At 42.8% G+C, this 26454-nt stretch overlaps 1 protein-coding gene across 1 annotated transcript; it reads right to left on the bottom strand.

The window, feature by feature from the left end:
- Positions 1-8: 8 nt before the first annotated feature.
- Positions 9-26454, bottom strand: LOC306775148 (zinc finger protein 385A-like). Its single transcript, XM_079265431.1, has 9 exons — positions 26392-26454; positions 22794-23093; positions 13443-13588; positions 8293-8403; positions 3868-4042; positions 3098-3415; positions 2316-2503; positions 2129-2215; positions 9-2001 (listed from the first exon to the last, which is right to left on the bottom strand). The coding sequence occupies exons 2-9, from the start codon at positions 22819-22821 to the stop codon at positions 1756-1758; spliced, it is 1299 nt and encodes a 432-aa protein (XP_079121557.1). The 5' UTR covers positions 22822-23093; positions 26392-26454; the 3' UTR covers positions 9-1755.

Here is a 26454-nt window from a genome sequence, read left to right as displayed (position 1 = left end):
ACAACCATAAACTCAGTTTAATGTTATACATGATTTTGTCTTAAGTTAACAATTGGGAAGCCCCAACATGTACCTTTTCTCATTTTTTAAATAATCTACATTTACAGTAATGTTTCATACACTTCTCCTCGACAACAATTCATACATTTGTAGACATTTTGTTTTTATTGCAGTTCACAAGAGAAGTTAGCAGGAGTGCTTAAAGTATTGCTACGGTTTCCGTTTCCTAAAGCGCCCCCCTAATGTTTCACAAGCCATCGTGACAGTTTTACAGGGAAGGTTCGGGGTCATGTAGGGTCAATGTACACAAGGCAGAGCAGACAAACTAAACATTTTTATCTCACTACAAGCCTATATTACTACCATTTTGTGTTTTGTTCTTTGCATACAACTACTCATCTGTGTATACAGTATGTGGTCCTTTTCCTTCTGTAACATATTGCTGGTGTCTAACATCCCACTGTTCTCCACACACCTCGTATGGGATTGTGATGTCTGTAAAATGAAATGTGCACATAAAGACCTGCTACTGAACTCATACATTTTCCCGCTGTGCTCACAGTGTTGCAACTATTTCATGAAGACACTGAAACCTGTCTGTCAGTGAGGAGATGAAAATGATGGATCATGATTTTAAATGTATTTGAGCCATTGTAGATGTAGATTTTTCACCATAGACTTTTACCGATGTGCTTTGTGGGAATTAATGCACAGTATAGTCAGTGGCCATTCAGGAAGAATCTGGTGAATCATCAGGGGAACTATTTAATTGGAGGCGGTTACATCTTGACCTTCACTAGAGAATGAAGAACATCACTGGTGCTTCTTCTCATTCTATTCTTGTTTTGTTTTTTTACAACCTCACTGTATTTTAAACACTGATAGCTGCATAGTGCACCAGTTGCAATTACTTCTTCACAAGAAGTCTACCTTTACCAAACTGTGAATGTGGTTGACGTACACATCAGAGCATTTTTAAGACATAAGACGGAATTCCCTCCCTTTTGCTGTTCCTCTTTGACTTCCTGTTTCTGTCCGACAGAGGTAAAAATAGGCCATGAGGCCAAAAATGTAGTCATACAGTACAGAAAAATGTTTACCAACTGCAGAAATGGTACGGAAAATGATGGTACCTTTTCTCTTTATAGGCCTCAAAAACAAAACATTACAGTGGTATAATCCACGATGCTGTGACAGCTACATTATGGTACCAGCTAACATCAGAGGCAACGACTATATTTAACCCAGCGGGCGTGTTTTTGATTACATCGAGGCTTTGGATATGTAATGAATCCTTGCAGAGGTGAACACTTAAAACATGACAGCGGTAGGGTTTGAGTCAGATACAGTGGATCATGATGTTAGATGAAGATAACTAGTGAGTTGCAGATTGGAGGATGGTCAAAGAAGTCCATGCTTGATAGAAACTTGTTTTGAAGTTCCTCTTCAAACTACCTGCAGTCTACGCGATGATTGGCAGATAGTTGAGTGATAAAGGGAAGCTGGAAAGGATGGAAACATACAGTCTCTTTGAAATGTCTGAGATTCGTTATCTCTGCTTCTCCCTGTTAATGTAACAGTAGTGGTCTGCAACCACAGTATGCACCATGAAGAGTCATATGTTCACTGTTTTTATTAGGCTGTAATGAAACAGCAGCTGGAGCCACACCAGCTGATTTGGCTCTTGATGGCACATGGCTGCAGGCCTCCACTTCACAGTGTGCTTCTTCCTGATTCGTCCTCATTCTCTCACCGTCAGTAAGGAGTGAAGAGGATTGGCCCATGCGTGGTGCGGATGGGACCTGGGGCGGGCCTCAGCAGGCTGAGGGGTGTTCCCTGTAGGAGGTGGTGATGGGGGTGGTGATGGGGGTAGTGATGGGGGTGGGAGGTTGGGCAAGAAGAACGTAGTGCCAGGTGATTGGAGGAGGCTGCGGCTGCCATTGCTGCGGCAACAGCCAGAGGATTTGGTAAAAGTCCGGCCCCCAAAGTTTTTGGAAGTTCCTTTGAGAAAGATCAAGGAAAAATGGAAGTAGATGTATTAATGCATGCAAGAGTTCCCTTCAAACCTAAATTATTTGAAATTGAGAAATATGGACGATGGAATATGGGAGAAAAAACGAGTTTTTACCATAAAGTCTGTGCGCTTCTTGTGCCGACTGAGAAGAGGATTTGGTTTCCCTGCAACTCCATCCCGATGCCTCCGGCTAGATATGTGCTGAAACATGAAGTGAGAAAGCAGTGTTATTGGATTTTGAGATTGCTGGAAAGCTATAGGATCACTCAGGGTCTTTGGATCTCTGTGTGGCTTTTCTCACCTGTTTAAGCTGCAGCTCTGAGTTGACTCTGACGTTGCAGATCTCACAGTGGAAGGTGCGTTCCTCAGTGTTGGGGTCAGAAGACAGCTCCCCTCCCTGCTCTAGGCTGGGTTTAGGACCAAGACGTGGGTATGCTTTAATGGGTCCCAGTCCGCTCCGAGCCTCCAGAATGGTTTTGTGTTTGGTACCTGGAAACAATAATAAGAAGGGTCAAATATATGTTGGCCGTTAAGGCCATGCTACCGAGAATGGACTTTGAACCTATCTGTTCAGCAAACATGGAGGTGTCCTTAAGTGCTAAAAAAAAGGAAATCTGAACATCTGCAATTCCATGACAACTACGAAAACTCTGAGGATTATGTGACCTCCAGAACAGCTACTGACTCACCTTGTGGTGAGATTGTTTGTTAAAAAGTGAACACACTGTACAGCTGTTAATGTCATGATATCCATTTGAAATAGGAGGGTATTCCTGTCGGTGCATTTACTGCATGCGACAATATTTAGTGCAGTAGGTGGTAGGAGGCGAGATCACTTATCGACACCATGCAGTGTTTTAACCAGGCAATCCTGCCACTAAGTGGCACCAATGCACCATCTTTAAAATGCAGATTAAATGCACAACTTTTAAAAAGGCCTTCAGGGTTTCTGAAGTTACTTTGAAGAGTGCATAATGCTGTCGTTTGTAAAGGTTTATTTCTCTCCAAGATTGTGCATACTCTGTGGTGTTATGGACCTACGAATATGTGCACTCCCACAGAGCCGTGTTGGAGTTAACCTACCTTTGTTATGTGCCTCCAGTTGTGAGAGGGAATTAACAGCTACTTTGCACAGGGAGCAGTGGAGAAGCTTCTTGGCTTTCTCTTCCTCTGACGCCGCTGAAGAAGTGCTGGGTGCTGGGGACGGGGTTTCAGGAAGACCAGCCGCTGCTGGATCAGCAGGATGGGTGCTGAGGGCCACGATGGGGGAGGGAGAGGATGGCACAGGTGTGCTGACAGAAGTCAAGGGGGGACACCCTGCATCTGAGCTCAGCGTGGGTGTTGGAAGTCGACGAGGAGTCAGCGGTGACTTGTTAGAGTTGGGACAGGATTGGATGTCATCTGTAAACAGCACAAAGTTTTTAGGTTGGTGAATAATTTGTGGAAAGTCAACCATATAATTAACTCTTCAACCCTGTTGTGTGAAAATAACGTTTCCTCTCTGAGGACGAAAACACACCTGTGCAATTTTAACATCTGTTTTTTTTCTACTGTCATAGTTCAACTCCATATAGAACTGTGCGATGAAGTCAGATCTTTGGATCTGTATAGATCAGAGAAATGTACGCAGGTTGTGAGAATAAATGTTTTTTTCTTTTCTGGTAATCAGATTTGCAAGTTCTCATTAAATCATATTAACACCACATTTCTTAGAAGAAACCAGGGCACCAACACTGCTCTCTGGTTAACTTAATCACTTTACACAACAGCTGTGTTGTGCATCTTCACTGTTTTGAGACAGATTTTTGTATGTGTGTGTGTGTGTAACACTATATGTCACAGGTGATGCTCACCCTGCATATTAGGATCAGGCTCAGGGCTAGATGGCGAGGGGCCTGTTGGGGAGGGCGAAGCAGTAAGGGGAGGGTGCTGCTTGTCGCCCTCTTGGAGACGAGCTGTCTTGGATGTCTCGATCCCCTTCACCCTCCGAGCATGGCGGTTCCCCTTGTAGTGGGCCTCAGCCTGGCTCTGGGAAAATAACAAGATCAGAGGTTTACATGAATTAATGGATTTGATTTTGCACGGCTAGATTCATATTTCCATCTCATTTTGATCACCATGTTGGCAGTGACACACACACTGCCATGTGGACCGATATTTATATGCCCTTTTCTGTTGCCAGTCAGCTTTATATTTACATGTTTGTCTTCTTTGTTCTTGTTCGTCTGGTTAGTTTTACAGTCATAATCAGTTGAATTTATCAGCTGAAGATGGGCTTTTCAGATGTTCATTGATATGTAGGTTCAATACGTTTGAAAAACAGGAAATGAACCAAACATATCAACTCCAAAGATCTGCAGCTGAGCTATCATCAAGTTACCATCATTTAAAGATGATGGTTGTATGGATGTGTGTCATAACCCATTAGAGTAGAAACTGAGTTATTACATGTTTAACTAAGCAAACCATTATTCTTTTTTGTTCCCCAGGATAATTCAATATTTACTGACAAATTCTGAAACATATTCTGGCACCCTGCATTTTCGGTGCATTACAGTAAAGGGCTGTTGAGCCTTGTGGTTTGCAGGTCTGATGTGCTGATGAGGCTTGTCAGGGAAGATTAGCCCTCCAGAATATTCTCGTCTTCCTTCACTACTGGTGTAATCACTGAACTGGCCCGCTGAGCTCATGGTGATTATTAAGTGTGGGATTATTTAAAATGGACTGGAGGTCAGTGGGTAACCAGTGTCAGTTGTCAGCTGCCGAGAGAAAAAAATGGAGCAAATCAAGAAGACCATAAGTGTGTGTTTGTCTGCTTGTCCTTGGATCGGTTTAAAGTCAGAAAATAGGAAATATGAAGAGAATGGACCTTTCAGTAAATCTTCAGTACGTTTGTAGACTTTGGGTTTCAGTTTGTCAGAGTGGTTGACGAGTTATGTGTTAAAGTTGTGATCATTAAGATTTTCATGAAATTAAACCCTATTTTTTATGCTATTTATTGTTAAACATTGGCACTGGAAAGGTGCAGAAACATCCAATACAGAAGTAACTCCTGGAGATACTGGGCTGGGAAATCGCAGTTACCCTTCAAGTCCAGATATGTGCATGTCAGCATCTGATGAAATCAAAGGAAAGAGGGAGCTGTAGTTCTTGTAAGCTCCTCACTAATTCAGTAATACAGAATAAGATAGGTTTCATTATGTCAACAACAAGGCTGAGGGACCTGCATAAGGCGCGTGACCGGTAGTAGGCCTCAATGTTTGGGACTCTGCGGCTTTGGGATGCTTCACTGAGGCAAAGGGACCACTGGGACGTGTCCACGATGTCTCTGTAAGCCTGAGGTATTAAGTGCCAATGTTAGTTACCCATATAGCCCTCATCCTGATTGGTGATGACAGAAAGGCAAATATAGCTCTGCCTGTGTAACCCAACTCCTCTGACTGCTGCGACCCAAAGCCCTGCAATTAGACAAGGAGATGAAGCCCTACAACTCCACAAACAAATGACAGCAGAGAAAGACATATTTAATGCTCCTTCTTCTCTTTGTAGTTCACACTTTGTGCTGCTATTCTTATTTTCCTCTGCCATTCTTCAACTCCCAGTTGTTTTCCTTCTGCTTGAGCTTTGATGCTTTCACTCTTCCTGTGACCTTCAGTGTCAGATCTTAGGAAATCAATGAAGGTGTTCCTTCAATTCAAGCATAAAAGGCTTGACAGGCTCGCAGGTGGGGGTGGGATGCAGTAGCAACAATTAGATGTAAAAGAGATGAACGCATCCGATCTTGAGGAGAGTGAAGAATAATAAAATAGAAATGATGTTGGGCGTAGTAGGCGAAATGGACTGAGAAAAGCTGTGAAGGAGCCTATGAAAATGGGAATTAAGATGAATGAAGAAGCAGAGATGGGATTTAAGAGGGAGAAAATGAGAGCAAGTGAATGTCCCTGAAATCCCCTTTCTCTCTTAGCAGGATGTGCTTTGATGTTTTATCTATAAAGCAACACAGGCACAGAAAGCAGAGAGACTGGGTCTAGAAAATCGACTGTACGGGGTACTGGCAGCAGCGACAGGAAGAGGGGGCGGGAAGAAGGTGGAGAGAAGGAGAGGGGACAGACGATACTGTATACCCCACAGAGGAGGAAGCAGAAAAATGAAAACAGGAAAATGGTGAGCAAACCCCCTTGCTGAACAGACGGAGACATGAATGAAACAACGTTTGGTTTGGGCCTGAGAAGAACAAGAAGAGAAAGAAAGAGAGAGAGAGGTGTCCAGTATGGTACTGCAGTGGTGACGATGGCTAATGCAGCATGGTGTGACGTCAGCCTTGCAGCAGAGCTGAGCTAAACACTGGCAGGCTAATCTGTCCTCTGTGGCCAGAAATGAATTGCATTGTTATGATTGCCACATGTGTGGCTGCAGCGTAGTAGCAGTGAGAAGCACCTTTTGTCTGAGTGGCCGCTATCAAGCAATCTGCCTCTTTCACTTTGTGTAACCCCATTTAACCCCTGTCTCCCTGCCTCCCTCACACATGCACACAAAAGATAAATGTTGGTATTGTTAATGTACTCTGGGTTTCGTATGACCTGAAGAAGACTTGATGAAAGATAATGAGTGTTTGTCTGCCTTTGAACTGCTGCAGCGCAGCCCAGACAGCGCGAGTAAGCCAACTACCGTACTGTAAGCAGAGTATTCCTTCATTATTAAAGAATGCCCACCGTGCTTTAAGCTGCCAGTCTCTCAGGTTACTGTGTAAAGTGCTGGAGAGCTGCAGCGGAGCAGATGCACACCGAGGCTCACAAGTAAAACAGCAGGCGGAACAAACAGGTGGCTCAGTATTAGACATCCCGCTGCATCTCACAGACGTGACACCAGCACTCTCATACATACACACATGCGTTTTCACACATGCACGTTCATATTTACCCAAACGGTATGTAAATATGAACATGTTGTAAGCAGCCCCCACTCATGTTCTGTATTCCATGCTCATGTAGACCATGTGGGAACATGCAAGTCTCAGCAGGGGAGATATAATTAAGTGGCCCCTCACAGAGTTACACAAGTTTCAGATGACTCTCCTCCCTGCCTGTGTCCTTTATACACCATTGCATTTAGAGTGCAAGTATTTAGCGCTTCATCACTGGAATGCATTTATATTTTTAGCCAGGCTTGTACGTCAGGCTTTCGCTTGATTTCTACTCGTGTTTAGGTTAGAGGTTACAGTGTAGGTCAGAAATATCAGTGTTTTTTTATTGTAAAAACCTTTTAATATTGACGAATACACATTCGTCAAACTCAGATAATTAGTTGGACTGCATAACAAATTCAGCTCAGGAAACTTAAAATAAAGGTTTTGCAAACTTTCTGAAACTTGCTTGCTGTCCTTTTAGTTGCTTTTGACACAACATCACCATACGCTTGATACTGGAGTGCAGAAGGAATGATACTGGACAGTCAAAGAATAGATTAAGCAGGCAAGGATTCCTCCCCCCCCCCACCCCCCACCCCTTCCTGGACAGGCTAAAATTGGAGCTGAGAAACTGTGAAGTTCTCACCTGCACCAGCTGTACAGTCAATCACCAAATAACTTTGACTTCAGCCAGCAAACGTTTCAGGTCATAACTTAATTCGTCACGAGTGCAGGTGCAGTGCTCTGTGACGGGTTGACTGTTTGCTGAGGTCTGCCCCCCTCCCCCTCCCCCAGTTTACAATTAAAACGGCTGCAGATTTACCACTCATAATGCTTGGTAATTTTCTCATTCTCATTTTCAGCAAGCAACGCTTGATTTTGGGAGCTGAAATTACAAAAATGAGGGTATTCTTTTCTCAGAATTCTATCCATTCGTTCCAATAACATTTGGAAAGTCGAGCTGTACGATTCGATTATTTTAGCCCATTCGTGTGTGAGAGGAGCCAACAGGAGGTCAGCTGTTGCTCTCTTTCGGCTCAGCTGGAGAAGGAACCAAGCACATCATTAATGACATGCTTGGTTTCTACTGTCAGTAGTAAGTTAGTTAGCCGGACATGCTAACATTGCAGCTAACATTTGGCAGATAGACACACTTTAATTCATTTCCTGCTCTTTTGCGTATGTGTTTTTGGTTTTGTAACGGCTATAAGAGAGACAAGGTCCTCCAAACTCTTTTAATGCCAAACATCACTCATACTACGACCGCATGCACACTGCTTTGTCATTTTTTAGGAATCCAAAGCTTGACAGACCCGCTGTGCCAGCTGCTGTAAAAGCGAATCCTTCATTTGAAGTGTTTAAGGTTTCATACCTCTGAGTTGAAGCGTATTTGACAGACGTTACAGGAGATGATTGGTCGCTTTGTCTTCACCATAGGTGGCCCGAAGGTGTGCGTCATCACAGCTTTCTGGACGGGGTCCATCTGTGGACAGACAAGCCAGAGGTCACATCAAAGATTCAACACAGGAGAAGCTGAGGGCAGTGCTTCCATTGTTCTCCTAACGGCAGTCCAGTGATTCTGGATGAGAGAGAAAGGTGTTAAAGGAAAGGTGCAGGTGAATGACAGCCGCTGAAGGGGGAGGAAGCTGTGAGATAAAAAAGAGTGGAGAAGAGGGAATTGAAGAGGGAGCAGTGATTGATGTGGACAGGATGATGTGTGTTTTCACAGCAGCAGCTGGAGTTCTTGGGTGCCGTTCAAACGCTTCAATTCATGCCGGGGTTAGAAGGGCCTAATTACAGAGCCCCTAGCTCCAAAACTGTGTACTTTGTATGTGTGCTATAAAACCTCTGCTTTTCAAAACATCATACCAGAATATTATACAAATCAATTGAGATATTTTCTGTGAAGCACCTTGATAAGAGATAAAAAAAAATGTATTTTAGATCAAAGCCCATTCAAATTTGGCTGAAGGGAATTTTAATTTCACATTTTGATGTATTTGAATAATCAGTACCCTGAGTTGTAAAACTGCAGAAATGTGATTAAAGAGTTAAAATAGGACAAAGTCATGGACATAAAAATATCTCAAATGAAATGCCAAATTTAAATTTCAGCCTGTAACTTTTTTTTCAAAATAAACAACCAAGCCTGTGATTCGTAGCCCATTGGCAGAGTTCGACAACCACAGCACTGGGTGTTGCCCTCATTAAGTAGCCAAAAGCACACTGCGGTTTTACTCTGCCTCTCATCTCCTGCTCAGACTGTGAACGTCTGCTGCCAAAGGAGAGACTGTTTACACTGTCAAGCTCCATGCACCAGGGGAAATGGTATCATTGGTCTGAAAACTTAACCCTGTTTGAATGCATTGTTCGGAATATTTATAGACTTTAGCCTGTTTTTGTAATTTTTTGCTCCTGTCTCTAACTCGTTTCTCCAGTTCACCTCTCTCTTGTTTCCTGTTTTTCATGTGGAGACCTGAGGGGTTTACCATGAAGCAATTTTGACAGAGCCAGGCTTTCTTTGTCTGAGCTTGCTGGAAACAACTTAAAGCCCTAGTCAGAGATAATGGGTACCACTATGGTGGTTATCAGCTTGCCCGTTAACCCAGGGTTTCTTCATCAGGCTCTGGGGGGTAGTTTGGTGCGACACAATGGGCTCGCAATGCAATGCATTGAGTTTGTGCAACTGTAATTGAATGGCTTCCTTTGGTGGCATTACTAATGTAACGTTATGGCTCAACAAGCTTGCATTTATCTGAATCTGTACTGCTCATAGATTGGCTTTTGACTATATGAGTAAGGCTATTTCCAAAAGAGTTGATTAGTGAAAGGCGCTTTTTAGCCGATTTCAATCAAAAACTCGGTACATAAAGTGATCCGGACCAGGTTAGGTCTGCAGCATAAGGACACTTTCACGTCAAAGGAAACTCTGGCTTTAGGCTCAACATACCTCGCTAAGCCACTAATCTGGCTATGTACACCCCTCTGTAACACCTCCAAGTTTGTTGTTTACATGTGTACATTTGTTCCAACATTGTGTGTTGGTGAATTCATGACAGTTTGTGTGTGTTTGTATCAAAGTGAATGATTATCTGTGTCCCGATGTGTGTGCGTGTCAACAAGCTTTGGTTAAAATAAAAACCCCTCTCTCATTGTCATGTCCATCTCTTATTGGTGGATGTTCTCCATGTCGATCTCTCCCTGCGCCTCACTGTGTGTCTTTTGCTGCCATTCTTTTACCACCTGTTCTCATCATGATCTCTTTCTATGCTTCTGTCCCCACTGTTATGACCTCATTAACCTATTCGTCTGCTTTCTGTCTGCTCTTTTACTCTCTCCTCTCTCAAACAGTGAAGCTTTTGTTGAACCAGAAATGTACACTGTGTCACATGAATATCTGGGCTTATTTACAGCTTCATTCTTAAATATTCCGATATCTAAAACACTGTAAATCTCCGACGCTCAAGATCATCTCACATTTTTTCATTCATTTTTGAAGTTAAAATCCTTAAGATTTCAGTCTTGATGGACTTGGTGGAAACAACGAATGTGTTTTAATAGCAGAGGTCCCATAGTTCTGTTTGAAATGGTACGTAATTGACCGCTGGCAGTAGCAAACACATCTTGAGAGGCTTCCTCAGAGGAAGAGCAACTCATTTATCGGTTAACTGGGCACTTTAACTGTATGCTGAAAGGATTCATCGCTTCCAAGTTTTTTAATAAAGAAGACGAAAGATTAAAAGGTCCCAGACCTCTAAATCTGCTGTTGTGTTCTTTGACAGCTATTTGTCGGCCCCGGTTCAAGAAAGAACTGAGCCAATCAGAGCTTTCTAGGCAGAAGTTAGAGAGGGGACGGCATATGTGCCTGAGCCACGACAATATTGACAAGAATAGATGAGATCCACGCAGCTGCAGGCCTTTGGAAGTCTACTTAAAGAAATATCAGCTCTTCAATTTCAAACTTCACTTGACTTGAGAATTGTTAACTGCTCCCAGCAAGCAGTCCTGCAGCTTCTGTTTCAGCTGGAAAAGATGTGCAACAGATATGTCGCTTGCTACTGATCGGTTTGGGAACTGTGATCTGTGTTGAGCGAGCCGCCCAGTGAGGTCGAAGCTGCTTCTCATCAGTTCAGGAGGTCAGAACCGCCGGCTGAGACAAAGAGTCGCTGTTCTCTCCCCTGGCTGAGAGCGCAATCTTCCGTACTCCCGCGCGGCGCAGAGGATCGTAATCGCTTGTTTTATTTCATTTTGTTTGGGTTCCTTTCCCTTCTCTTTTACTAACCCACACACACACATATAGCTTTGAGCTAATCTAGCTACGTGCTAAACAGCTACCGGCACATGTAGACACCGGGTCTCCTGTCGGCTCTCCGCCATTTTGGGTCTCGCGCATGAGAGACGTCACCACGTCCCAACTACGTCACACGTCACTGAGCTGTTCCCTCGCTCTCCCCCCCTTTTGCACACACACACACACACACACACACACACACACACACACACACACACACACACACACACACACACACACACACACACACACACACACACACACACACACACACACTTCCCCCCCCTCTTTTCAATAGTCTGTTGATTTTAGATAGCGTGCTCATGAATGTATAGTTGTTAGTTTAGATATTAGTTGACTAGATCATGAGTATTATAACGTAATAAACTGTTATATTTTAACGAGCAGCTGTCTGTGATTACTTTGTGCATGCGTATTGTGATAATAACTGTATATGTGGTCTGTGCTCGAACTTAAACCTTCACTTTCACTCTGAATGTGTAATAGTACTCAGACTACTGACATTGTGAGTGAACACTAATTATGAGACTTAGTTTTATCGTTTGGTTATTGGTCCCTGTTCGCAGGGTGGTGCCCCGTTATTATTAATAATCATTAATAATTGTTACTGACATTAATAATTCAGTTGATGTCCATAATTTAGTTTCTTAGATGCTGATAACCCAAACACGCTCCTTTACGTTCCCAACACTATGAATCCTTGGTGTATGTGTGTGCAGTGGAGGTAACAATGAAAACTACTAAAAAACACATTTAATGGATATGGCTTGAAAGAAATACAATAAATGGCATCAAGGTTGGCTTTGATGTATTGGAAATATGAATAATTATAACTTTGGAGTCATATGTCTTTCCCAAACTGAGTAACTGGCACAGAGACTAATACGATGCACATTAAACTTCAGCCTGACAGTTAATGTATTTTCCTCTGGAGCGTTTGAAATCAACAGTGTCTCCCTCTCTCCCTCTGCATCACTGTGCAGCTTGTGTCTCAATGCAAGAAGTTGAGACCTACAGTATACCCCTGAGAATCTTAAGAGTCTAGAAATGACCTGTAATCCTGGTGAGTCAGATCTGATATAAGCTCTCTTGCGGTAACTCACTGAAGTCCAGCACTCCAAAGACTTTCTAGCCGAACTGGAGCATAACTGTGTTTGAAACAATAAAATGCAGGAATAAAATAGTGTTCTTTGGCAGTTTCCCTTCTCCGATGTCCTTTCAGTCTCTGTGGACGAGGAGGCTGCTTTAAATAAGGACTCGCTGAGCTGCAGCCTTCTATCACTGGATGACACAGTGATTTGGATTGAGGTGCTCTGTCTTTAGTGGACACACTCAAAAGTCCTCGCAGAAGCAGGATGAATGATTGACCTGCACAAAGGTCATTTTGTCTGAGCGCGTGAACAAAAGCTGAATGATACTGTCTGTGTTTGCATGTGTGGTGCAGATGCTTCCCTGTTTGTCGCCACGCTGACCTTCACATGAAACCCAATCTAGAAATGAGAAGGAGCCACAGAAAATGCTGACTGTGGAGAATCCAGCCCTGTGCCTCTCACACAATTGATTTGCTGTAACTTATTTTATTGCAGTAAAACACTTGCCTGGCCATTTTCTCAATTATGCTGAAAGTCACTCAGCTTGTCACGAATTCCCCTTCATATTCGTTTATTTTCATCCTGTCTGCTTATTTTACTAACTCTCCTGTCATTTCAGATCCTACCATTTACACCCAATCATCTCTCATTCCCCTCACCTGGTCCTCCACGCCCATCTCACCTGCAGCCCATTCCCTCATTAGCCCTCACTATTTAGGTCCCTTCACTTGCACTTGTTCCGACCCTGTCTGCCTGTTTTCTCGACCTTGGGTTTTTGCATGCCCCTTTGATTTGTTTGCCTGTTAGGACTGACCTCCCGGTGTTGACCCTGCCTTTACCAAGTAAAGAAACCTATACCTGAATCTTGTCTCAGAGTTGTGCTTTTGGGTTCTAGTATCTGTAATCCTTACACAGCTGAATAAAAACTAAACAGCTGTCACAGCTGTCACCTTATCATTTTGGATTATGCAGTATAAATCGTCAACACTTTATCACTTGTCCTCACTCAGGAGATAACTCTGCAAAACCACAACACCAGCTCTGTCTTCTGTTAAGTGAAACAAGTTGATAACGAATCCCAGACGCCGTTTGTGCAGGTATATGCCTGTGAGCACTCACTGTATTAAAGTTGTGGAAGAGGCCGATGCTGGCCGGATGAGGCGACTTCATGGGGAACTGGAGGAAGGGCTTCATGTCCAGCGGGGTTGGGATGACAGATGGGCTCCTGAAGAAGGGAGGGACCGGCCCCGGTCGGTTTAAACTTCCTGTGGTAGAAGCACAGATGCGGAAATAAGAGATTAAAAAATGAAGAAAGCATAAAGGCTGATGATTGATACATCCGATCAAGCGTTTCCCCTTATAGACCATAATGATGAGAATCAGTTTGTTAGTGATGAGATGATTACAGCTACCACATTAAATATTTTCTTAAAGCAACAGTTCAACATTTAGGGAAATACACGCTTTCTTGCGTTAGATACATCTGTCGTGACTGGAAACAGGGAGACAGATGGCTCTGGCTTGGCTGTGCCCGATGGTAACAAAATCTTCCTCGCAGCACCTCTAAAGGTCACTCATTAACATGTTATATCTTGTCTGGTAATTCTGTACAAAAAGTGCAAAAATGATACATTGATAGCGGTTTCCCCCTGTTTCCAGTCTTTGTTATTTTTACTAAAAGTTTGCTTAAAGGGTCTGAGAAGTCCGTGACTATTCTTAAAACATTCTGTGGCGTAGCATCAGATGCCCAGACCATGCTTCCTGAAGGTCTTTTTATGGCCTGTAATTTCTCTGCGCCTCCCTTACAATTTGTTTCAACCATTTTTTGGCAGCTGCGCTATTTACTGTAATGAAGGCACTCGGCCCAAAGGGCTTCATCCATATGATTGGGCGTTGCCAGAGGGCCAGTCCACCCCTGGCATGAACCAAGTTTTCTTTCCAAAATGTCAAACTTTTTTCATTAAATGTATAATATACATATATATAGTGCCTGCTGTGAAACCAGTTTTAACTGAAACACCATTAAAATGAATATATTACTCCCCTTTTTCTCAATCTGAACCCTCCCCCTCTGCATCATTTTCCCATGTTGAGCCCCACTACCCACCCACACCTCTCCTCTCTCCACCTCTCTTGCTCACTTTTCTCTCAGCAGTAGCTCAGCAGTGGTGAATGCCTGCACTTGAGGAGTCTTATGTGATGGACAGGAAGGCTAAGCTCCTTAAGCCTCGCAGCTGGGGTGCTGCAGATATCCGCCTTTTCTCAATTTATCCCTCTGTCTCTCTCTCGCCAAGCACAGTTTTCTATCCACATTTCATGGTCTCTTATTCTGTCTGCCTGGCTCTGTATCCCTCGTCTGTGCTTCTCCTCACTCCAGCACCAGTTCCTTTCGCTGTATTGTTCCTCTTCCTCCTCATCCTCTTTCTGTTTTACTCTCTCCTCTCCACTCCGCTTCCTGTAGTTCTCTTTATTTAGCGTAAAAAAAAACCCAGCAGGGTGCTTCAGAGAATTTGTATAATCTTTTCTTTTGAGATTATAAGCAATCGTCATCCTTCACTGCCAACGCTTTGTGATGACTGCTTCACAATTTTGTTGCATTTGAAAAGAAAAACTGGTCACTTGTCAAAACGAGGGGAAGAAAAGGCTATTTTGGGAACAGCAGAGGAGGCTCCTTTCACTGACAGCAGGGGAGACGTAAAGAATGTGCTGTCAGGATCAAAAATAGATGGAGGGGAAAGTCTCTCCTTCTGGCATTCCTCTTCAGACTGCCTTAGTCCTTGGGAGGCCGTGGCAGCTGAAGCTCAGCTGTAGATATTGTCATGTGCGTGTGGCTGCTCTGCATATCTCGCATGGTAAGTAAGTAGGGAGTTCAGAAGGTAGAAGGGAAATAACGTATACAAGTGGAGGTCATGGTTTAAATGTCCTTCAGACATGCAATGAAGCCCACAGCTCACATGGCGGCCATTATCACTTCTCCAAACCAACCACAGCAAGGTTTGTGCTGAGTGAAGAACCAGCGGTAATAACACACCTTAGTTCACACCAACATATCAACATGCAGGCATGAGTGAAGTCTCAACACCAGATATCACAGAGGAATGAGTGTAAAATAAGTATCATAGAAAGTTTGAGGTATTTTTTATTCCTGTGTTTAAAGCTGTGAATATTGAAGGATAGGGATGGTGATATTCTATTTTTGAAGACAACAAATCCCATGAAAAGTCCCAAACTATGAATGTGTTAGTCCATCTTTTAATATGTTCTGAATTCCCCATCATGTCAGTGGCCAATTAGCTATAGAGACCAAAACTGTTTTATTTCTCCTGTAAAGTTTGACATTTTTAAATTGGGATCCGTGGGGATTGACCTGCTTTAAGAGCCAGCTTCAAGTGGCCATTCAAAGATCTGCAGTTTTTGGAATTTCTGCGTTGGCTTCATTTCTCAGCCCCAGAGCCTGTCAGTTGGTTCGTGGTAGTAAAGGAACATGTCACTGGACAAAAGTGTGGCCGATTGATGTGTTTTCGGACAACATTGGAGCTCTGAGGCACAGAGGAATACAAAATATCAGGCTTTAGCTACACTGATACTATTTAGGGTCTATTAATTGATGGTCTTTCTGTGGGATTTAATGAAGAAAAATACAGAATATTACCAGACCTACCCTGTAACAAACATTCAAGAGTACCTGTGACATTCTTCCTTGCATCTAGTTATTGTGGAAAAAACTATTACAAAAACAGAGTAGAAAATGTCTGAGAGATAATTAAACATGTGGTTAACAGAGCATGTGGGACAATCCTGTTTCAGCTTCATGGATTAGCTCTGAGGTATCATCATCGTGCTTCCTCTTTGGCTCGTGAAGCGTATTCCTGACACCCTTCTGGTAAATCCGCAGCTCATTTTACGGCAAATAACAATTTAAAGGTCATGTCTGTTACTTATAAATCTGCATTTGCTGTGCAGGCGCTCACAATAGAGTGATGTATTTCACGCTGGCACACAGTGTTTTCAGGGTCATTTTCTGAACCACTCCACAGCAGCTTGATGCGGTGTGAGTGTAGCAGCAACAGCCCCTGACCTACCCTCTTCCTGAGTGATTTACAATGACATCAGATAAGTGTACGCCACGACTCCTCAACGCCGACCACGCAGGGAGGGTGCGCATTGATTGGACACATTCTGAGGAGCGTTAAAGTGTTAAAGTGATGCCAAACTCTATAAATCCAGACCTCTCCCTCTATTGCTCCTTCTCTCCAGTAAAATGAACAGACAGCGCTGTTTCACCCAGCCTCGAATCTCACTGTCTTTTTTTTCTACTGCAAATGTTTGGGGCGAGAAAAAGATCAATGTCTGTGTAATAGCTTATTGAATTTTTGTGTAGATTGTGAGAGAGAGGTAGTTGGACAGAAATGAAGCGACGCAGAGAGAGAAAAACAACAACAACCAGAGACAGAATCTTATCATCACAGTAGATTTCACAAACCCCGACGTGTGCACACACAGGCCTGCACACTCCAATATGCTGTGACTAAGGCCTCTCAAATTGGCAATTCATTTAGCCAATTTAGGTTTAATGATCACAGAGGTAATGTCAATGTCAGTGACGTCGCTGAAGCCTCTCTGTATTCCCTGGCTGCCTCCATCTTTGTGCTCCATGATGGGACAGGAGGCTGGGTGACATGCTGTCGAACAGAATGATGTCTGACGAGAGGCAGAAGCACTGCAGGGCCCCACCGAAAAAAAAGGGAAAATAAAAAAAGAAATGCAGCCACCTTTAGTTCCAGCTCCACACTACAGGACACACGATGCCAGCCGCCTCACATCTGCATCTAAATGGGCTGCTGTGCACAGAAGACTCTGAAATGAGCTTCATGTGGCAGATTAGCCGCCAGCATCCCCTGACAAAACCCTGTCGTTGTCACTGCAGCAGAGACAACTCTGTGGCAGCAGCGGGTCTGTTAACCCAAAAACCACTGGATCCACTGTGTTCTTGTTTGTCTTTGCCCCAGGTTTTGTGCACAAGGCAATGTAAAAAAATGAATTGATCACCATTTGGTAGCAGATGACACCATTAGTATGTTTACGATCGTCGTCTGTTCAAATGAGTTGTGACTCCTATTTGTTGATTTGTGGAAGGAGTGCTGCGCTGCCACATTTTGGGATCAGGTGACCTTATAACAAGTTCTCTGCAAAATAAACACGGGAAAGGATTTGTTAAATCAGCTCTCTCCCTGGTGGTGTAAATGGAATGCAACTGTGTTGGAGGATCTAACCTTTAAAGAAACAGAGTGCTAACTTTGTCGTGATTGCAGGAGGGAAGACGGCACTGTCTTAGTGTCGCATACTGCTGCTGTGAAGGACTGAGCATGAAATCCAATTTACTGCAGCTCAGCTTACCCTCAAGTCAAAGGCAGCTATTTCAACCTATAAGCCGGGGACAGGCGACAATACACACACACACACACACACACAAACGTTGGTAGTTTGAATGAGCGATGCTCTAAAGGTGAGGTGGAAAGAGAAGGAAAGCATGGAGGAGGGGGAGGGAGCCGCATGTTTTGAGGTGAGTCCAAGGTGACCAGAGGAGGTAAAGAGCCATGTTAACCTGCAGGTTAATGTACAGAAACAAATGCCATCTGTTGACTGAAGAAAGCAGTTATTCTCCACACAGTTTGAACTATATACTCTACTGTTTACATGTTGTAAATCTCATGGTAACATCAAAGTGGAGGAAGCAGTACATCCGGTGTGCTGCTTGTAAGGGTTAACCTTTGGCTGGCACATGCAAAATGTCACATCCCAATGAACAATTCTGGGTTATTTTGTTGCCGTCCCCGTAGGTTGTCTACATGTCATGTCTTGTTTTTACACAAATACCAAGACATTAAGTTAGGAAGACGGGTCGTGAATGGTTCTTTTTTTTGCAATTACATTGACAATATAATCCACATCTCCCTTTCCCTCCCTCCCTTCCTCCACCTCAAACGTATACAACATTATCTCATGATATTGAAAGTAATAATAATAAACTTACAGGACCATATACGATCAAATAGCCATTGGTTATATGGACTAGTATTAATGCAAGACATACAAACTGACAGACAAGAGATGTGTAGAATATAAAAGTAAATCAAAGCACATACACATACACATGCTACATGTTAACTATCATACATGTTGGACACATCCACAGTTTGGTACTATTCTCCCAAGAAGAAAGATAGCATCAGTTGTTTCAGCAAGGGCACCATAAACAATATCAGTTTTCACTCAACCGCTAAAGCCCTCTAGAGGCCGTAGTAACTATGACAGGAGCAAGTCAGGTGATGTTGTTATGACAAAGTCTACATATGGAGGCGGTTAAGATGGATGGATGGGTTGACAAAACATTGGACTTTAACACAGGAGGTCGCTGTTAGTTTCCCTTTTCCAACCGTCAGACTTTTAAACAAAAAAACCATGATCACGACCTTTCTATAACCAAGTGTTCATCAGATCAGAAAGGGCTGCTATGTGTCGTTCTGAAGGGCATGGACAAATAACATGTTATGTTGTTTAATGTGGGGGACTGGTTCAACTCATGCTAAGCTTTGCCTCAGTTCGTGCAGTATAGACTTTGCATCTGTTCACTTGCTTCTTTCCATGAGCCTTGCATTCTGACTTAACACACCCTCAAACACTAGTGTTAATGTAAGTCTAGCTTTAGTCTGTCGAAGGTTAGCTCAGCTTGCCTCAATCCACATTGACTAAAATATTATCATAAGCAATAGTCACAATAGACAAAAATATGAAGATCAAAGGGTCGCAAATACCGGAATTTCCCTTTAAGCTACAGACTTACATACTGTCCTGGTAAACAGTAAAGATTTGATTTTAGCAGTTTATTTGTTCAACTTCTAAGACAAGTTAAATTAATATAATCCATCTGTGGCTTTGAGTTATGGGTAGTTGCGTGAATGTTACCATGTTGGATCCTGGAGAGCTTTGTTTCATAAAGAGGCCTGTGAATATCTGTCTGTAGCTCCTTTCAGGCTTCACCTCTTTAGGGAGGCATCGGAACAACCTGAACCTGGCTGCCAGCTTTCTCTTTCATGATACAGCGGTCATGATGTAGCACAGTTTGAGGCAAACTGAGAGCGCTACCGCGTGAAAGCATACAGAGTAAGAACCATTAAGAGATCCATCATGTCAACATGACCTACAGTCCTTCCCCACATCATTATTCTGTGTCAAAGCATTTACACACCTGCTGGGAGCTGGAAGAACACATCACTGCAGATACAGACCTACAGAAACCCGAGCATGCAAAGTACACAAGCAAACACACAAAGGCACATGTGCAAAAGGGTGAACACACACACAGAACAATGGCATCAGACGAACAGAAGCCAGGTGCATGTCCTTATGATTGTAAACAATAGAGAGCACACAAACGCAATTCACACTTGATCTTCGCAGCAAAATCGAAACAGAACAAAAAGAGAATATATGCAGCTGATCTACATATAGCATATTGTGTTTTTCCCCGCAGAAACTGAAATCACAGGCTACATTTTGGGAGCTGATTGGAGTCTGAAGGCCAGAGTGTGGTTTTATGCTGTAGCTTGGTCTTGGTTTATGCAGGGTTAGAGTCAGGCTGGTGGCCTATGCAGCTATGGTGTGCATACCTAGAGCACAACAAAGAGACTTCATGTGCCCTCTTGCCATTTTTGGCATCCTTAAAACCAGTAAATTACATAAGTGTTTTGTGCAGCAGGTTTCAAGGCCTTCTCATTGTATAGCTATGGTCAGCAAGTCCTCAAACTAAATGACAAATATGTCTTTGTCATTGCCTTCCAAAGCAACATATATGGACATATTGTGATCAGACACCCATATGAGCAGGACAAGATAGTTTGCCTTCCAAAACTCTTAGATACAGTCCTGTAGGACTGTTATGATTGATGTGATCGTGAACCTGATACACATACTTTTTACAACTATTGGTTGGATTGTCACGGTCCAGATATCCAGATCACGCAGAGGATTAACCCCCGATGACAGAAATATATCAAAGTATTTGTTTTGAGAAAAAACGTCTCGTTTGGCTGAATTCACTTGTCACATCCATGTCGCCCATATATGGATTGTAATAACTTTGGCGATGCCCTGACTCAGAGTAACAGTAAACTACATGTTGTAGCCTGCACATGCACACTGTAGGTAATTGAAAAGGAGTGCCGATTGATTTCCCAGATCGCCCTGATAGCATCAACATCATCCATCTTTCTCTCCACCATATTTACAGTTGTGTGCAGAGGACCACATTGTGCTCTTATGGGTCTTAGGACACATAAATTGGCAAACAAAAAAAGTCTTTGACTCCAGTTTTATTTTTTTTGGTGACATCATGAGGTGGCCCTCATATTGGTTGGGCCAATATCCGGCTCATGTAGTCTGATCCCAGCGTAAAGTCAGATGAAGATTGTGGTCACGGTTGATGTTGTCTGTCGGTAGTGAATAGAAAACGTGTCCACCCGTGTTTACCCGTCTATCCGCCCAATAAGAGGTTTTGAGTTGCTGATAATAGTTAATCATCTTTTTCCGTTATGTTTAACAGATAATAGTCACATAAGTCTCTTTAACTAGATAAACAGGTTGTTTTATATTGAATAAATGACAAATGCTCTATATAGTGAGGACAGACTGTATATGGTCGACATAACTATAGCGCTTTAGAGCTATTTGACCTTCCCTTCTTGCTGGTTTGTTCCTTGACTTAGTTTCCGGCTTCACAGACGTATGAAATATGTGTCAGTTTGTCAAACATACAGAGTGACAGGTGCATTTCTCTTTTTTAAATGTCAATACTTTTCATCCCTCGCTGAATTGCCTCGATTCAAAGGTCATGTTGTTGATCAGAGATGACATGCACCTGTGATTCTTTTGGAGAACATTGATGAGTGGGGAGATTCTGTGTGTATGGATTGCTTCATACTGGTTGAGTGAACACTGATGCAAGCCACGGATGTTTTCTTTCATCGTGCTGAGTGAGGTCTTTGCGTCAGACTAGAAGAAGCTTTGGCCCATTTTTAAACAAATAAAAACCTCAAACCTCTAGGTCTGAAATATTCATCATAGAAATCACTAAGTTACTGAACTGCGTTCCACACTGTTCTGCACCGAGGGAGATGAGCCTGCTTTAGCACATTTATTTCATACTCCAGTGCTGATTGTGTCGACGTATTTGAATTTGGCTTTTCATTAAAGAAATACAGTATTTCGATGTCGGTGGACGGAGAGATTTCTCCGGTGATGGACGGACGGAGAGTAGACTTTGTCTCCGTGTTTGTTCCTCCATCTATTCCTGTCAACACTCTCCCCGTCATCGCCTTTCATGGACACTATTTCGGTCACTGGACCTTCATCTCTATCTCAGTTAAAGGAAACTAATACAGTGTATAAAACCCTATCGTCCCGTGTTGTTGTGATCTGGTGTCAGTGTGTTTCGTGTCTAATGCATACAGAGTTAAAGCTTCAGCTCTGGGGAGGGATTACCACAAGCTCAAACTCACACTCGGATCACAGGAAGACTCAAGCAGGGGCAAGAACAAGCAAACCAAAATAAAGTAGTCAAATATTTAGTTAACACAGACGTACATTCAACACGGTCATTGTACTTCATCAAATTTAAGACAAGAAGCAAGCATTAATATTCAGAAAGTGACAAGATGTTGAAACTGAAAATGTGACAACTGCGTCATGTTGATAAAAAATAAATGAATCTAAAGAATTCACGTTTTAATCTTTTAATAAATATCCTGTACACGATGTGCATGTTATTAGGTTAATTCTGCAATAATGCCCCATTGTGTATTTAATTGAATAAGACAGAACACATAGAGCAGCTTCTTCTGTAATATTAATATATTGGTTATATATTGATAAACATCAACATGCTTGAACTAAAATAACTAAATGAGTAAATAAGTCAAATAAGTAAAACTCATTTACATATTACTGTATCTATATACATAATAGTCTTTGAGTGGTCTGAGGTCAAGTCAAAGTTAAATTTGTTGCATCTTTTATTTTGTTACATTTGAACTAAAAGGTTTGTTTCAGTGTTTTTGAAGCTATAAAAGCTATTTTTAAGAAAGGCCCACTGTATATGTGCATATGCGTACATTATAAAAGTGATTACAGCAGGATTCATTAACACACAAATTAATAAGAATGCCGTTTTATGAGGGCAACAGGAGGGCAACCCTTTTATCATTCACTGGTCCTTTTTTTTCTTAATCATGACTAAATGATCAAGTAAACGCATCATCTAAGACGCATCTAAGTTGGCGACAGCAGGGTATGCAGCCAAAAGTTTGTGCCAGAGATGAGTGATCACCTTGGCAGAAGAGGAATGTAACAGGAGAAAAAAAAAAAAAATCAATGGGATCAATATGAGCAAAGAGAGAAAGGATTTATTCTTACCCAAGAGCATCCTGTAGATGTCCACCATCAACTTCTCTTTCAAACGATATTTTCTTCCTCGACTGCTCTGTCCCTCGATCAGCTACGGATGTGACTCAAACCTGAAGCGTCCACTTCTCTGGCTCTCAAAACTCAGAGCGAGACAAAAAAAGACGTCCCAACATCGCAACCTTCACTTTGCATCCCGACACTGTCTCTTCCGTTCCCCTCGTCCACGTGAGATGCTTCTCCTTCAGATCTCGACACGCGTCTCTTGCTCAGCCAGCTGTTGCCAGAGGAGGAGCACAGCAGCAGCCCCGACTGCAACACAACACACACTCAATTTACTGCAAGGAAGCCTGTAATATATTCACTGTTATATATTCACTCCAGCAGGAAGAACACCAGAGAATACAGCTGAGATGGAGCCCTGCTTCACTGAATGAACCTCTGCACCACAGCCTCTCTCTCTCTCTCTCTCTCTCTCTCTCTCTCTCTCTCTCTCTCTCTCTCTCTCTCTCTCTCTCTCTCTCTCTCTCTCTCTCTCTCTCTCTCTCTCTCTCTCTCTCTCTCTCTCTCTCTCTCTCTCTCTCTCTCTCTCATATTTTGTGGTTGGGTATAACCTAAAGGCACCTTGCATTCCTGTGCCGCGATTGGCCGAAGGCTTGGCCAATGAGAGCAGTCTGTGCTGAGCATTTTCTTGGGGTGTTTGAATGAGGAGGCAGAGTGATAATGCTGCTGTCGATTCTGCTCACCCTCTCCCTCTGTCACCCTTTTTCTCTCTTATGTCTCTCCTCGTCTCACTCTGCCTTGCGCCTCACACCGACGGCATGTGAAACCTGCCCTCACAGACTCGATGAAGCATTGGAGGGAGGGGAGGAGAGATTGAGGTTAACACAGACTGACTGAGGAGGAAAGTGTAAGAGGAAATGTGGAAGATGTGATGGAGCAGGAGGATGAAGGAGCATGCAGACAGCTGTTTGACAAGCAGAGAGCGCTGACCCACAAGATAATGCAGCTTGACCTCAAGCTTTAAGCAACATGAAGTGATCTACTTCTACATAATTTATGGTCAATAAATACATACAGTGAATCAGATAATGATGTGTGTGTTTAAGTTTGTGTGAACCCAGGATGGGGTGTGTGTGTGTGTGTGTGTGTGTGTGTGTGTGTGAGAGAGGGATAAGGTTCCCTCATTAGTTGAGTCGGGCTGAATAATGCAGGTAGGTGTATTGTTGTGGCCAATGGGCCAGGTGCTAATGTGGCTGTCTGAGGGTGAAGGGGCAGCCACAGCATGACTTTAATGGATGTCACCATGGGAAACTGTAATCGGACCACTGGACTCGGGTGACACACCGTTCTGCATGTGTGTCTCTTTAGTGATGCATGGTAAGGCTCTAAGATGTTCACTAATTAGAAGACTTCTCAGAGAAAAAAACCCTGTGTTTGGGTTAAAAGATGTTATTGCCACGTTGATAGATAACAGAGCACTTAAGCAGCCAGTGTGTAGCATTTCGGGGGATCTTTTCTTACATGACCTGAACGCCACCGTAGTTTACTACACATTTGTGAAACTGCAGTAACGTGGGCCGCAGAATGCTAAGCCGTGGTGCCGTCAGCCGCCATGATTTCTGTTGCTCCGAAAGTAGTGTTATCGAGGTAAGGATGGCCTCTGAGCGAGGAGAACGGGGTTACCAGAGTTTTGAACTCACGGCTCATGTTACCGCAGTCTTGGAAAGGAATGAGTGGAGTTGTCGAACTATAAAAGAGTATAGTTTGGCTTTTGTTTGTCCAAGTGGTTGCCTGCTATTTGCCAAACACTGTCTGGCTACATCGTGGCTTGTTTATTAGACAATTTAAAAAAAGAAGCTGATTGATGTATAGCTTTTCGTCAGGGTTTTGGACTGAGCTCTTATTGTACCATTGTTTAACACACATTGTGATTTTTCAAAGCAAAGCATAATGTGGTATAATAATAAAGTTGTTAAAACTTAAAACTTGTACAGGAAATATAAATTAAAATAACATTTTGCAAAGAGACTCTGTGTTTTTGAAATATGGACTCGTTTTTGACGATGTTGGACAGTAACTGAATGTCTGCTAATGCTGCAGCGTGCTCTCTGGTGAACAGTCCAACCACGTTTAGCAGTACAGTGCAGAGTACAGGAGAGGGGGAGTATTTAACTCTTGTCACTCAAAAATAAACGTTCCTCTTGCATTAAAAAGTATAGATATGATGATTGAAGTTGGTATCATGGGTTGTAGGTGCGCAGTACTGTACAGTCAGTAGCCCTGTGTGTGTATGTGCGTGCGTGTGATTATGTGCATGTGACCTCAATCATCCTGTCATTCCTTCATTCTGCCCCAGGAGGCCATGAATGTGTCGACAGGCTTGTTGAACTCTAATTTTAGCCTTGATCGTTAGCAGTGAGTCCTGAGGAGTCCTGCCAACATTTAGTGAAGTCTTCATTTCATGTGTAACAATGTAAAACGGCCGAAACTTTAAGCATTGTGTTGAATCATAAACTTACAGGTTAAAGTGACAAGTATGATTTAATATTGCACTGCACAATCAAATTATGGGAACTACTTCTTGACAAACGGATAACAATATTTTCACTCAATTTGACTCATTTTACTGTTCTGCTCTTTGTGCTTTGTGGTCAGAGCATCTGGACTTATTCTCAGGTCTAAACACACTTTAAAAGCAGCAAACTCTGTTTGGTTGTGAGTCGATATGATGTAAAGTTACAGACAGTGTTTTTCTCCGGTCCTGGCAAAGTGAGGGTAATCGTCCCTCTAAATATTTTAGTTTGCTCTGCAGATCATACATAAAGCAGAACATCCTCAAAATTACATGTTAGAAAACGATTTCACTTGATTCAAAACTGCAGTTTTATTTTTTCAATTTGAGTGTGAAAGTTTATTCTTGACGTTGGAAAAAACTTAAGGATCCTCTAACTCGTTTTTTCTGGAGCTTTTAACTAGATTAGAGACAGGTGCTACAACCTATGGACCACCTATAATCACATGGGGTTGAATGTCACATGATCACATGAGTCAACTTCATGTACACGGAAGAAGACAATGAAACTGGTTTAAAGCCTCAGGAAAAGCTAGTAAGTAGATATTGAATTAAGACACTTCGTCACACATTGCTCATTATTCCTCCTGCTTCTGCCAAACTCTTCCATCCTGCTGTGATGCTGATAAGAGAACAATTTGGCCAGGAATGTCAGAAAGTGCACAGACAGTGCCCTCTTTATTTAAGCCTAAACTCTTTCTCTCTTCACCCTCCCTTCTTCCATCATTCCTTCCCTGCATCATACCAATGAATGATGTATGTAAAAGGTCGGGGGTCAGACCAGGTCTAAGTGCAAACTCCTTGTCTGACACTGAGTGCTGACGTTTGTTCGAGACTGCCCTAACTTTCATCAAAGAGAGAAACCTTCAAAGCTTCGTCGAAGACTGTCACTCGCTCTTTGTTTCTGCTCAGAATATTGCAATAATGAGGGGATCCTGGCTTATCCACCTCTTGGTTCATTTTAAGGTGATCAAAGGAGGAATGCTCAGAGTTGTGGGTGGTTTTGCATCGCTCAGTAGTCGGTGATAATCTTACCTGAGCCCCACATTGGTCGCCTCTGTTCTTCACAAGCTCCAAATTCCGAGTCCAAACGTCAGT

This window comes from Melanostigma gelatinosum (assembly GCF_949748355.1).
Source record: "Melanostigma gelatinosum genome assembly, chromosome: 3".
In the NCBI taxonomy this organism is placed as follows: domain Eukaryota; kingdom Metazoa; phylum Chordata; class Actinopteri; order Perciformes; family Zoarcidae; genus Melanostigma; species Melanostigma gelatinosum.
The sequence above is the reverse complement of the archived record's forward strand: the minus strand, read 5'-3'. Positions and strand labels throughout refer to the sequence as shown.

Excerpts from the sequence above, each read along its gene's own strand:
- LOC306775148 (XM_079265431.1), bottom strand. The coding sequence starts at position 22,821 with ATGGTGGACATCTACAGGATGCTCTTGG. Across the intron at positions 3,416-3,867 it reads GCCTGATCCTAATATGCAGG|ATGACATCCAATCCTGTCCC; the intron begins GTGAGCATCACC and ends TGCTGTTTACAG. Across the intron at positions 2,504-3,097 it reads ACTGGAGGCACATAACAAAG|GTACCAAACACAAAACCATT; the intron begins GTAGGTTAACTC and ends TATTGTTTCCAG.